The 12,263-nt window shown below is 44.0% G+C and overlaps 1 protein-coding gene across 1 annotated transcript; it reads right to left on the bottom strand.

The window, feature by feature from the left end:
• Nucleotides 1–5,058: 5,058 nt before the first annotated feature.
• LOC125548976 (auxin-responsive protein SAUR71-like) lies at nucleotides 5,059–5,775 on the bottom strand. The gene has a single exon (XM_048712482.1). The coding sequence runs from the start codon at nucleotides 5,606–5,608 to the stop codon at nucleotides 5,264–5,266; it is 345 nt and encodes a 114-aa protein (XP_048568439.1). The 5' UTR covers nucleotides 5,609–5,775; the 3' UTR covers nucleotides 5,059–5,263.
• Between the last annotated feature and the right edge of the window lie 6,488 nt (nucleotides 5,776–12,263).

Genomic DNA, 12,263 nt, shown 5'->3' with positions numbered 1-12,263 from the left:
TTCGTCATCTTTCATGACAATACAAAAAACATCAGAAGTAGGAAAATTACATATAGGTTCATCGACCACCTAAAAATGACTGCAATCCCTGAAGCGAGTAGCAGTGGCGAAGCTACACAGAAATAGTTGGACGGGCCAGGCAAATAAGTCACATTTTTTTCTTCAAAATTAGGATGAATCGTGCTACTTCATTAGACATGAGTCAGTCCTCGACAATTTTTTTAACTAGATCAGCACATATACTAGAAGAACGCTCGTGCGTTGCAACGGGACCACATTAACTTTAAAAGTTCAATATTAATTATGTTAATATTACATTTAATATTCTCATACATATTAAGTGACATTGACGACCTTTTTACCATCAAATTCTCTCTCTCTCACACACACCCCTCCCTCCCTCTTCCTCACTCTCTCTCCCCCTCTCCCTCACTCGGGAGGTGGGGCGAAAATAAACCCGAAACGGAGACTACCAACTCAGACATTAGGATTAGAGATCATTTAGTTGATAAGAATAAATAGAAAACAATGTTAAAAAGGAGAAACAGATTAGAATACATTGAAAAACCAAAAGGACAATGTAAAAGGGGATTCGCCCTGCCCCCGGGCCTTGCCACTGAACCAGCTCAGCGATCTAGTCCCCGCGCGGTCGTCTTCTCCTGTTCCCCGAGCCGCGTCGCTACAGAGCCGGGCTCCCGCCCGACCACCTCGCTGGCATCGAAGGGAAATGGATAAGGGTGACGCCCTTCCTTCCCTGCGCCCATGGCCTCACTCCTCCTTGACGCCCCCTCCCAAATCCACTTCTCCTTCTCGCTCGCTCGATCTCTGGACGAAGTCAGACGCCACGGCCACCATGACTGACCCTGTCCACATGGCCACTGCCCTCCCTGCGGGCTAGGAGCTTATCGAGTAGCTCTGAACGCCTTCGCTACTTCGTCTGCGCCAACGAGATCAAGTCCAGCACCCCCGCATCAACGTCGCTGCCGTCTTCCTCAACCTTGGGCCACCGCGACATTGTCGTCCAATCCGCGCCGCCCCGAGCTCCCATGTCTTCCCCTAGGGCGCCATTGACACCGCCATGATCTCCTCTTGCCTTTCCCATGTTTCCCCTCTCGTTAGGTATTTCGCCGTGACCGAGAACCGCCGTCCGCCATGGCCATTGCAGGGGTAGCCACCGAGCTCCTCGGATTGACCCCGTGGCACATGCCCGCTCCTATGCACGTCCATGCCCGAGCCTGCCGCTCTTCTTCCGCGCCCGCGGGGCCACTCCCTCTCCATGCCCATGCTCGTGCTACACCGCGTCGGTCGCGCCCGCCGCTGCCGTCACGCTCGCTGCAGCCACCGCACCATTGTGCCCCGCGCGACACACACCCTGGCCGCACGCCACACTCTCGTTGGCTGCGCTCGCCCCGTGTGTTGCCGCCTATCCCTTCGCTCGCCCCACTGTCGCGCCCCTGCCTCGCGCCGCCTCCAGTCGTGGCCATCTTCTGTCGGCCGCCGCCTCAGCCACGCCGGCCGCATCTATGCCCTCCACCATCGGCCGCTCGCCTCGCCTGCTGCGTGTTGCTTCCTGCTGCTATGCGCTGCTCTACCGCTGGTACGCTGCTGCGCCATGCCCTCGACACCGCCGTGGACAAATGTGGCGGAGGGATTGTTAATGGAGTACGAGAAGGATGTGGCGGAGAAGGTGTGGAGAGGCAGGAGGCCTAGGGCGGTGTCACCTGGCTGTGGTGGAGGTGTTTATGCGAGAAGGAGCCGGAGTGGAATGAGAGGTCACAATTGGAAAGAATCATAAAAAAATAATCATAACCCGGAGATCTCAGTTCAAAAAAATGCTATTATCGATGGAGGGGTGATTTCCTTCAATAGGTGGAAAACATAGGAGATATTGGTTGTTATCAAGGAAAGGTAAAAAATTAGGAAAGTTAGGATTTTTGAACTGATTTCTATGGAAATGGGGTTTTATTGTTTGCTAACGTGATATCAGTACCTCCCTGTTTGTGACGTGTCTGATTAGGAAAGTTTGCAAATGTTAAGAAACTATTTATTGGGGGAAAAGTTATGACGTGTCTGTTATTTGTTTCCTAAAATAAATTTCACTAATAAGAGAAATCGATTGATTTAGATAAGTTAGGAAAGTTAGATTAAAATGTATTATTTGTTTCCTGAAAATCTGTTATTTGTCTTATAAGACAAATTGAACCAATAAAAGGAATCGATTGATTTGCATAATTTAAGGAAGTTAGTTAAAATGTATTATTTGTTTCCTGAAAATCTGTTATTTGTTTACTAAGACAAATTGAACCAGTAAAAGGAATCGATTGATTTGCATAATTTAAGAAAATTAGATCCATGATTTGTTATACATTAGGAAAGTTCTGGTTGCAATAAAGAGTGGAGAGAAAAATAAACTGATGGACCAGGGTGGGAGGGGGTGATGGGAGGAGAGACGAAAAAACCCAGCAAAAATAAACTGTTGACCAGGGTGGGAGGGGTGATGGGAGGAGAGACGGAAAAAACCCAACGAAAATAAACTGTGCAGACGATTCACCAATTCGTCCGTTAGGAGTAGAGATACGCACGGCAAAGCCGTCGTCCCTTGGGTGTGCAAATGTGCGATGGATGATGCTGGCCAGCTAGTGGCCGTTGATGCTTGTTTTGCCGCTGCTCCTTGTGGCACATAATACTGCTCCATGGCTGGCGTCGTGCGAATCTCTCACTGAATGGAGCATAGAGGGATTTAGGGGCTTAGGTGTTGTCTGTAAGCAGACCAGGTTTATGGGCTACCGATGCATATATGAAAGAAAAAACATACATATCATGGGCGGGCCACGGCCACTTTGGCCTTGCCGTAGCTCCACCACTAGCGAGTAGCGCACTGTCATCATCACCTCTCCTTCATCGAAGTCAAAGAAAACTTATGGACATTGATAACGTCCACACGTGTGGTGTGAGTGACACCCGCCCACATGCTCTATAACACACATACTACACGTCACCGCGTGCATGCATGCATGTGGGAATCTTTTTGAATTTCCACTTTTAAAACTGTTTTATCTCTTTAATGAAAAATCCAATTGAAGATCAATTTTTACTATTAAATCCATCGCGACGAGATCTTCGAAATTAGATCTCATATCAACATGTTTCGACGACTTTTAAAAAGTTGTTATGTCTATTGTACATGAATTGCTATGGTTTTACACTGAAGTTGCCATGATATGTTTCAGCTATTTTCTTCTACATTTAAAAGTAAATTTTAACATATTATAAAACGGGGAATTAAGAAACTAGATTTGCCATGAATCATAAACTAAAATTTCCATGATACATGCACTTAAAATTGCCATGGTTCATACAGAAAATAATTTTCATGGTCAAAGTACAGGATTTGCCATGGTCCAAATACTAAAATTGCCATGATCTATAAACTAAATTGCCACATGGCAACTTTAGTGTAACACTATGGCAACTACAGTGTAAGCATTATGGCAACTTTTGGTCAAAAAAAATTCGTCGAAACATATCAACATGTGATCTAGTTTTGAAGATCTCGCCGAGACGTATTTAATGGTGAAAACGGATTTTTAATTAGATTTTTTAATTAGAAGATAAAACATTTTATGCCGAAAACCAAAAAGATTCCCGCTGATGTCATCTGTTTTGATGTGGTAAAATGAATGGTAGTGGAGGCGTTTGGACCATGTTACTTTGTGCCACACGTGTGGGCGTTAACATTTGCGAAACTTATTGTAGTAAATAGTCTGGAAGCCGTCATGTCAAGGCCCCACAGGACCAACACCAGAACATTAATTGTTGCGTTGAAGAGAATCATAAATTGAAAGGATCCAACATGTGGATAAACGAAGGAAGACTGGATCCAAAAAGATCCACCAAAAATCAGCACCGACCGATCAAATCTCCGAAGATCCCCTGGAGACACACCCTTCGATAACGCTAGAGTATTAAGGTAGAGTTGAGGATCAAGCCTTGCCAAACTCAATTCTTTTAATGTCTACTCATAATGCCCTCATAATTTTTCAAAATAAGCACATCTCTAATGCCTGCAATGGATTACAAGTCTGGGTTGCCTTGGGTGATGTCCTAACAGATGTTTCTTCAGCATTATTAGATCTCGTTTGTAGTGGCAAGTGATTATTGAGATCTCAAAAGCCTAAGTATGATGAGGGTGTTTCGAGGTATCTGTTTCCATTATCGCTAGTTCGGTGTAATTTCAGTCTCCAACAGTTGGCGTACACTCGAATGAAGAAGACGGCCAATCTGGTTTACGATATAATTTTTTGGTAGCTTTCTGCCTTATTGTCTTATTATTATACTAATTACTGCTTTATTTGATAATTATCAGATATAGGATACCCTTTAGATGTCTCTGCGTGATGCCTTCTGTAGAGTTCACCGACATGGCATGGTTGCGCTCGGTCGCTCTTCGGCTCGCCGCACAACGTGCACAATCTAGAGCATGACTGCAACGTCGTATTGGAGTCCTATAAAACCTATTGAAAATTAAGGCATATGTAAAAATCGCTTCGGAGCATAAGGCAGGTTAAATATCATAAATGGGAATAGATACTTATGCTCACCATGGTCATAGCTAGGAAGTGCAATGAGTTGATACAAATTGATGTTAATCGTTACACATAGTAAATCATTTTTTCTCTTGGAGTCAGAGTCGCACCGTGGAAAAGACGATAACCACACTTCGGTATTTTGAAAAAACCTCGTTCACCATTATCTCTTTGATCATCTCAATCTAGTGGAACGGTTGAATGTATTACTATGTTATTTTGAAAAAACTCATTCACCATTTATAGTTGTATACTTCAGTATTTTGAAGAAACCTCGTTCACCATTTATAGTTGTATATTTCCTCCGTTTCATAGCTATTGTCATGGTTTTAGTTTAATTTTATTTGAATTTTGGATGGAGACTTTTGCACGATGAGAGATTACTATGGTTTTGGATATTGTTAAAGAAAGCCTCATATTCATGTATATACACAATTGAAAGACCGTGTCAACGAGTAACTTTATATCAATGTTTAGCTAAGAAACACTAAACAAAACATAATACTTTAGTGATCTATAAACGATCTTATAAAAGATTACAGAAAAGTTTACAAAGGGAGTAACAAAGAAAGAAATATTGACACCACAAAGGCAATTCAACGACTGTACAGCAAAAAACCATGGCCATTCCCCGCAAAAAAATAAAAAATTGAAAAATTGTGGCCGTTGGCTCTCTCTTAGTGTGCTGCCGCGCACGCAGGCTCCTGCGTCTCCCGCCGGTGGCCACGGACCGTCTGCTCGAACCGCTCCACGCCGCACGGGATCCTCAGGACGCCCCGCTGGCCGTACCCGAACCGCTGCGCGGACATCTCCAGCAGAGCCAGGACGCGCGGCTCCGTGAGCATCCCGACGTGAACCAGCACCCTTTCCTCCCTTTCTCCCTCGTCGCCGACGAGGACCATCGGGACGTAGCCCTTCGGGATCTTGCCCCCGCCCTCGCCGGCGGAGCGAACAACGCATGCCGGGGCGGCGCCGCCTATGGCTCCGGCCGCCTCCTTCTTTCTCCACATAGCCATGGCCATATCGATCGTTGCCTGTGTATGTAAGCGCGAGAAAGGGCTGATGGGTGTATGATTTTCGATGGAGATTGCAGTGAGCTGGTTAGGGATGAGTACGAGGATCGCAGTGCAACGGTGGATTATATAGGAGGAGATATCAGATACACACGGGGAAAAGAAGCTTCATGCGGCCTGCATGTGGGGGTACGACATCAAGGATTAGTGTTTGAGAAGGAATGGTGATGTTGACGAGCGAGGAAGGGGTCTAATTTGGCCGAGTCGGGGTACATAGTTAGTCAGAGCTCTTTAAATGATTATAGTAACGGGAGGTTCCTGTCAGGAGGAAGGGATCAACACAGTGGAACACACTCTCTGCCGTGCCAGTCGGCCGCTTCTCCGACTTGTAGCTTCTGCAGATTGGAGCACGCGTCGCCGTGGTCACTCCAGGGGCCCGGCTTACCGGGCAAGTCAGTGGACCTACACCTACTTGATGCATACGTAAACCGTTAAAAAGGCTACTCCATCCGCAAACAAAAAATATAAGATGTTTTAGATCACTACTTCGATCTAAAACGTCTTGGGAGCGTCTAAATGTCAGGTACTTGAAAAGATGTTTGGCATCAGTCATTTAGTTTCCTGTTCGTTAGATCTAAATCTAACCCTTCACACTTAATCTTCTTTCTCCCAACCTTCCTTCCTCCTCTCAAGCATGATCTAATCCACCTTGTGTGCAACCGCCGGCCTATCCCACCCCATCCGCCTGCCTCCACACCCCGCTGCCGACAAGCGCTATTGCGCACTGCCTTGCACTCCCCCACCCCCCCCCCCCCCCCCCCCCCCCCCCCCCCCCCCCCCCCCCCCCCCCCCCCCCCCCCCCCCCCCCCCCCTTGCCCTCCCCTCCCCCCCCCCCCCCCACCCCACCCCACCCACACCACCACCACCATCGTTGCTGGCCACCGCCGCTCTACCATCCCTCTAAGCCCCGCACCACCGGTGAAAAACTCCGGCGATTCCCTGCACCCCCACCCCTAAGATAGACAATGGGATTGTGGTTTTTCCCTAAGAAAGATAGTGAGGTTATGCCTTTCCCCCTAAGATTGATTCTTCTCCGACGAGGTACCTGGAAAATAGCAAAACTGAAAACGTTTCATAGTTGTTTACAAAGGGAGTACTTAATTTTAAAAACTATGAAAATTAATCATTGAAGTTAATTAACTTAGTATCCTTTTGAAAGGTCCAAAAGAAAAGAAAAACACCTAGTAACCCCTGGGTACAGTGGCGAAGCTAGCACTTTGTTAGAGCCTAGAAACACCGTGATCTCACGTACACAATTGTCGATAATGTACTATGCCTAAGGTAAATGTCATTTTTAAGGTCGTGTTTTAAAATCGTCTAGCAATACGTAAATATTGGGACGACATGCTGACTTCACCTAATATGGTACTACGTAGGAGTCCACAGCTTTTAGAATGTGCGTACAAAGTTGCAATTTTTTCCCCATATATGAATACATATGTTCATTGCAAATGTGAAACAACGTATGAAAGTCAATTCCATTAATAAAAAATTAAATGGAAATGTTAAACATACTATGCTTAACTTGACAACAAATGAATACTAACCTATATTGATCAGTATAGAATATCATTATTAAGGTATTGTAATTTTACTACAGTAAAATTACAATACCTTAATAATGATCTCTACTCCTAAAAGGGGAGTTGGTAATCCGGTACGCATGGTTTATTTTCGCCTCCACCTCCGACCACCACCCCCACGTTGGTTTTCTCACCCTCCCACTAAAGTTCGAATTGATTAGTCCGACCCACCTTTTGGTTTTTCGTGCTTGCTTTGGCAGGCGCCAATTCAATTCAATCACGTAAATATTACGTAATTAAAATCCAGAATTCACACCATATTTATGAGATTACCTTCCTAAAAGACATATAGAATGACATCAATTAGAGAAGAAATTAATTCCATGCTTATATTAGGTAGAACATCAATTATATGCTATTTTTGTGATTACATTGATGCTATATATGATATGATATGATATTAATTGTAGACTAAACATGTTGAGCGCTTATGGATCAATCCGAAATGACTCTTTCATGATCGCTTGTGCAAACGCACGACCTCCTTCATCCGTTCCCAATCAGATTCTGACCTTGACATTCCCTTTCCAAATTAACAACGGTGGCCCATCTACTCCTTAGACCATGCAAGCAACCCATCCATGCATCTACACGAGTACTATACACCTAATCTCCCCCCTGATTTTCAGGGGTGGGGGCGGGGGTGGGGGGAGCAAAACTTTGCTTCTAATCATCTCTAAACTCTTAATGGAACCACGTCGCACTTACCTAATTAAACAGACTATTCCTGTCGGAAAGTAAGCGCTCCAGGTCGTTGGATTGATATTGTTCGATGACCGAGATTAAATGGATATGCCTTTGGAGTCTTTCTATATTGAGAGAGGAAATTAATTCCATGCTTGTATGTGCATTTTTTTGTTAGTCTGTGGCAACGCACGAAAATTTTCCAAGTTCTCATAGGTTAACTCTAAAATATTGATTTTAATGATAGTTCTTCGGATTTCATATAGTCAAGTAAACCAAACTCTCATCCACAAAAAAGTAAACCAAATTCTCATGGGTTCCCTTAAAATATAGCTTTTACCAATAGTTTTCTTATTTCACTCTCTTTTCTCTCGTGCTCTGTATTACTAAATTTACCCAATATATGCCGAGTTTAAAAAAAAGCATGCAACGCTTTGATAATCCCTAGATGAACCAGTGAGGCGCAGCGGCATGCCGTGCACTACCTGCTAGTATTCTATTGTGGTCAATGTAGATCTAAAGATTTTCCAAATTCCTTCCTATATTCAGTTAAAGAACTACATATGTTAGCTCCCAACCGGATAAGTAACTACTATGAGGAAAAGTATTCCAAATGGAAATTAATGAGCATAATCCATATCACAGTTTTGCAATCAGTACTTTTCAAGCTTTCAATAATCATGGACGTTTTTTAGTTTCAAGCCATGGAGCTTAACTCTCTTTCTTTTAACAACATTTCACTTTCATGCTCCTCAACTTTTGCTATAACTTGCTAAGGATGACGCATGACTATTCTTTGAATGTTCTGCATTTTCCTGCAGAAACAAATTAAACAATGGGAATTGTAATCTTTTGCATTTATTAGTCATTAGTTATAAGATCAGAGTGATTTTCTCAAAATATCTGAGACTAACAGGTTTGAACAATTATGTAATGGGTGTAAAAATACATTCATTAGTGTCCGAGCTCTAGCAGCTTCCGGTTTCACCATTGCCACCACTATTATCAGGTTTAATAATTATCTTTGATTATCATTTACCAAATCGAGGACGAACGTGGATTAAGTTTAGGGATGCTAATACGTCTTCAATGTATTTTTCATCGTTTCATGCTATTATCATACCACTTTTACATATTTTTGGCATCAATATATATATATTTTGGACTAACCTATTAATCTAGTGCCCTGTGTCTGTTCATGTTTTGCACCCACCCCCGGGCACACTGTGCCAGCGTGGGGGTTGTGGATATTTGTTGGAGACCTTCTTTCGCCACAAGAAATGGAGAAAGATCCCCTCAAAATATCAGCCTGATCAGAGTTACAAATCTTCGGCTATTTAAGAAATTGTGTTTGGCCAAAAAATAGTGCCGAAAAACAGTGAGACGGAGAGAAGAGATCCAATCTCGGAGGGGCAAGCCATGGTGGCCAAGGACCAGAGGGGAGAACCTCTCCCCGTCTAGAGGAGAGGCAATGGAGGAAGAAGCCAAAGGGGAGCCTCTCTCGCCGAGGGAACCATCATCGCGGTGATCATCTTTGTCAATATTGTCGTCTTGACCAACATCTTCATCACCTCTTTTCGGCGGTTCAGTCCCCCGCATACCACTGTAAGCCCCTACTTGAACATGGTGTTTGGATGCTATTGATTATTATTATGATGATTTCTTGCCTCTTCTTTGTGTCCGAGTAGATTATTGTTGTCCTATGGGTTAATTGGTGAATCACTATGATTGATTTCAGTTGCTCATGATTATGTTATTGTCCTTTGGTGCCCATCATATGAGTGTGTATGTGGATCACACCATAGGGTTATTTGTATGTTGATAGGACTATGCATATGGGTGCAGGAGTGACTGAAACCTCGTCAGACCATAGAAATTGATACATACTAGATTGAAGGGGGAGGCAATATATCTCAATTCCATGATTGGGTTTACCTTAATGAACTTGTTAGTTGTTGCGGATGGTTGTTAATAGTTCCAATCATAAGTGCATAAAATTTCAAGTAAGGGATAATATGTTAGCAGAGGCCTCTCCCACATATAAACTGCAATTACGATGATCGCTTTAGTAACTTAGTTGATTGCCTAGGGACAATTTCGCACACCATACCACCACTATTCCACACTTGCCATTTGTATTTATTGTATCCTTGCTTAGGAAACACCCATCTTTTATGTATATGTTCTTCGTTATCTTGCAAAGTCACCTTTTTATACCCGCAACATAGTTTTATTTATTGTTTCTAGATAAAGCAAACACTCTGTGTACGCAGGGTTGTATTAGCGTGGCAGATATGACCTGAGATAATATTGATTTTACATTTACCTTCTTGCGGGTTCGACGCTCCATATTTACCATGGCCTTCATTGAAAAGTGCTACAACAATTCCTTGCACTTGAGAATTATCAAGATACGCTCCTTAATACCATCTTTCAGAGTTACGATAAAAATTATACATGTTTTATGGTATGCATACTACATGAATCACGTGGTAGCGGACTGACATGGTACCATCCTCGCGTGGCACCATATTCGTATATGCATTTTCAGATAAAATGTAAGCCTATTAATAATGAGTGAAATTAGGTATTGAACAATAGAACTGAACAACTCATTTTTTCCCCTTTATCTGTAGCGTTATTGATAGAGTAAGGAAAATAAGTTATGTCTAGGAAAGATGATTTAATTAAGGTAAAGCCGAAGGATGGACTAAATTGTCGATCACACTAATTCATGTTGCTAATAGCACCGCCATACCAGTTGAAATGGCCTAAAACTAAACACATCGCGTACAGTTTAGCGTGATTTAGCATGGAACGTAGAATGTCATAGCATGCTATTTAAAACTATGGCTAATCCATAAGACACCAAGTGACCTCTCTAAAACGAGCAGAGACCAAATATTAAATTAGTTAAGCCAGAGTTGAGGATCAAACCCAAACTGTCTACCTGCAAAAGAAAAAAAAACTATCTATCTAGCCCACCATCCATGGTACCGGCCACTCCATTTCTCTCATGTGTTCTCTAGCTTATTATTAATCTCAACTCTTGATAAAGAAACATCAAAATCTTGCGTGGCAGGCACAGAGCTTTTGTAGAGAAGTTATCAAGAAACAAAACATCAAGGCTTCCCCCCAAGAAAAACCAACGAGACCTATGAGACCTATACGGTGTCATATGCACCACATCGATGTTTTTGTTACCATTCAGAGCTATACCAAAAACAATTAGATTTGTTTTTTGTTTTGACATGAGTTGGCATGCTGCAATTTTCGATATGGGCCGCTAGCTCATTCCAAATCGAATCATTATAGCTATACTACTTTGTCGTAGCAAGTCAGAGAATGTGATTCTGGTCCGAAGACATTAGTTACCAGTGACCGCTGCACCTCCAGATCAATGATAGGAAGAAAAACCCAAAGTCTTTACCTCCAAAGCCAAAAAGAATTTGGTTCATCCTGATCGATTCAAAGCCCGTGCTATATTTAGGCACTGTAATTTATGCCGCGACGCGTGCTTATCTATTTTTTTGGACATGTCCCACATAAAATGGGACCCAACACAAAAAAAGAAAACATGATATCCCGTTTCTTTTACCGAAACATAGTGTTTGTATCCAAATAAACAAGAAATATCACAAAGCAAATGGAGGAGACATAAAGCATGATCTTCACCTACTCATGTATTCTGTGTAGCATGATTTTATTCGGAGCGAATTTTTGGTGATAAATAGCACACTTGTGCTCCACTTTAGGATGCGCCAGTGTGGAGCACATGGAAATCGCAACATTTGGTTGTGTCCTCTTTTCTTTTCTTTTGACAGTTTTGGTTGTGTCCTCTTGATTGAAGCCGGGTACTGGAAGCCGCACCTTTCGGCGTGGACCGTGGCCGGTCCGCCCGCTTTCTCTCTCTCCCGTGGTCGCGGGCCTGAATTACCGTGCACCGCGCACCACACAGGGCAGGAGGGACACGACGAGCCAGTGCAAAAGGAGCAAACGTCGCCACCCACCACCACAGTCCACAGGGGAATCACCAAGCGACCACCCAACCCCAGGCTCCCAACCCCGCCGACCACCGGGCCCCGCAGGCCACCGAGCCCGTTGCAGGCCCCACGGGTCAGCCTCGTCGTGGCACGCGCCAAAGCCCCACCGCCGCGCGGCCCCTGACCGAGGCACGGGCCGGAACCGTCAGCTCCCAATGACGGAAGAAATTGGATTTAGGAAAGGAAAGGGGGCCGCGTCAGTGTCTGCTTCCGGATGCAGAAACGCGGCCGAGGGATCCGACCCGACGGCGCATTCGCGGTGGGCCAGCGCGCGTCAGTGCCAAACCACAAACC

The sequence above is a fragment of the Triticum urartu genome, chromosome 3 (genome assembly GCF_003073215.2).
Source record: "Triticum urartu cultivar G1812 chromosome 3, Tu2.1, whole genome shotgun sequence".
Lineage (NCBI taxonomy): Eukaryota > Viridiplantae > Streptophyta > Magnoliopsida > Poales > Poaceae > Triticum > Triticum urartu.
The sequence above is the reverse complement of the archived record's forward strand: the minus strand, read 5'-3'. Positions and strand labels throughout refer to the sequence as shown.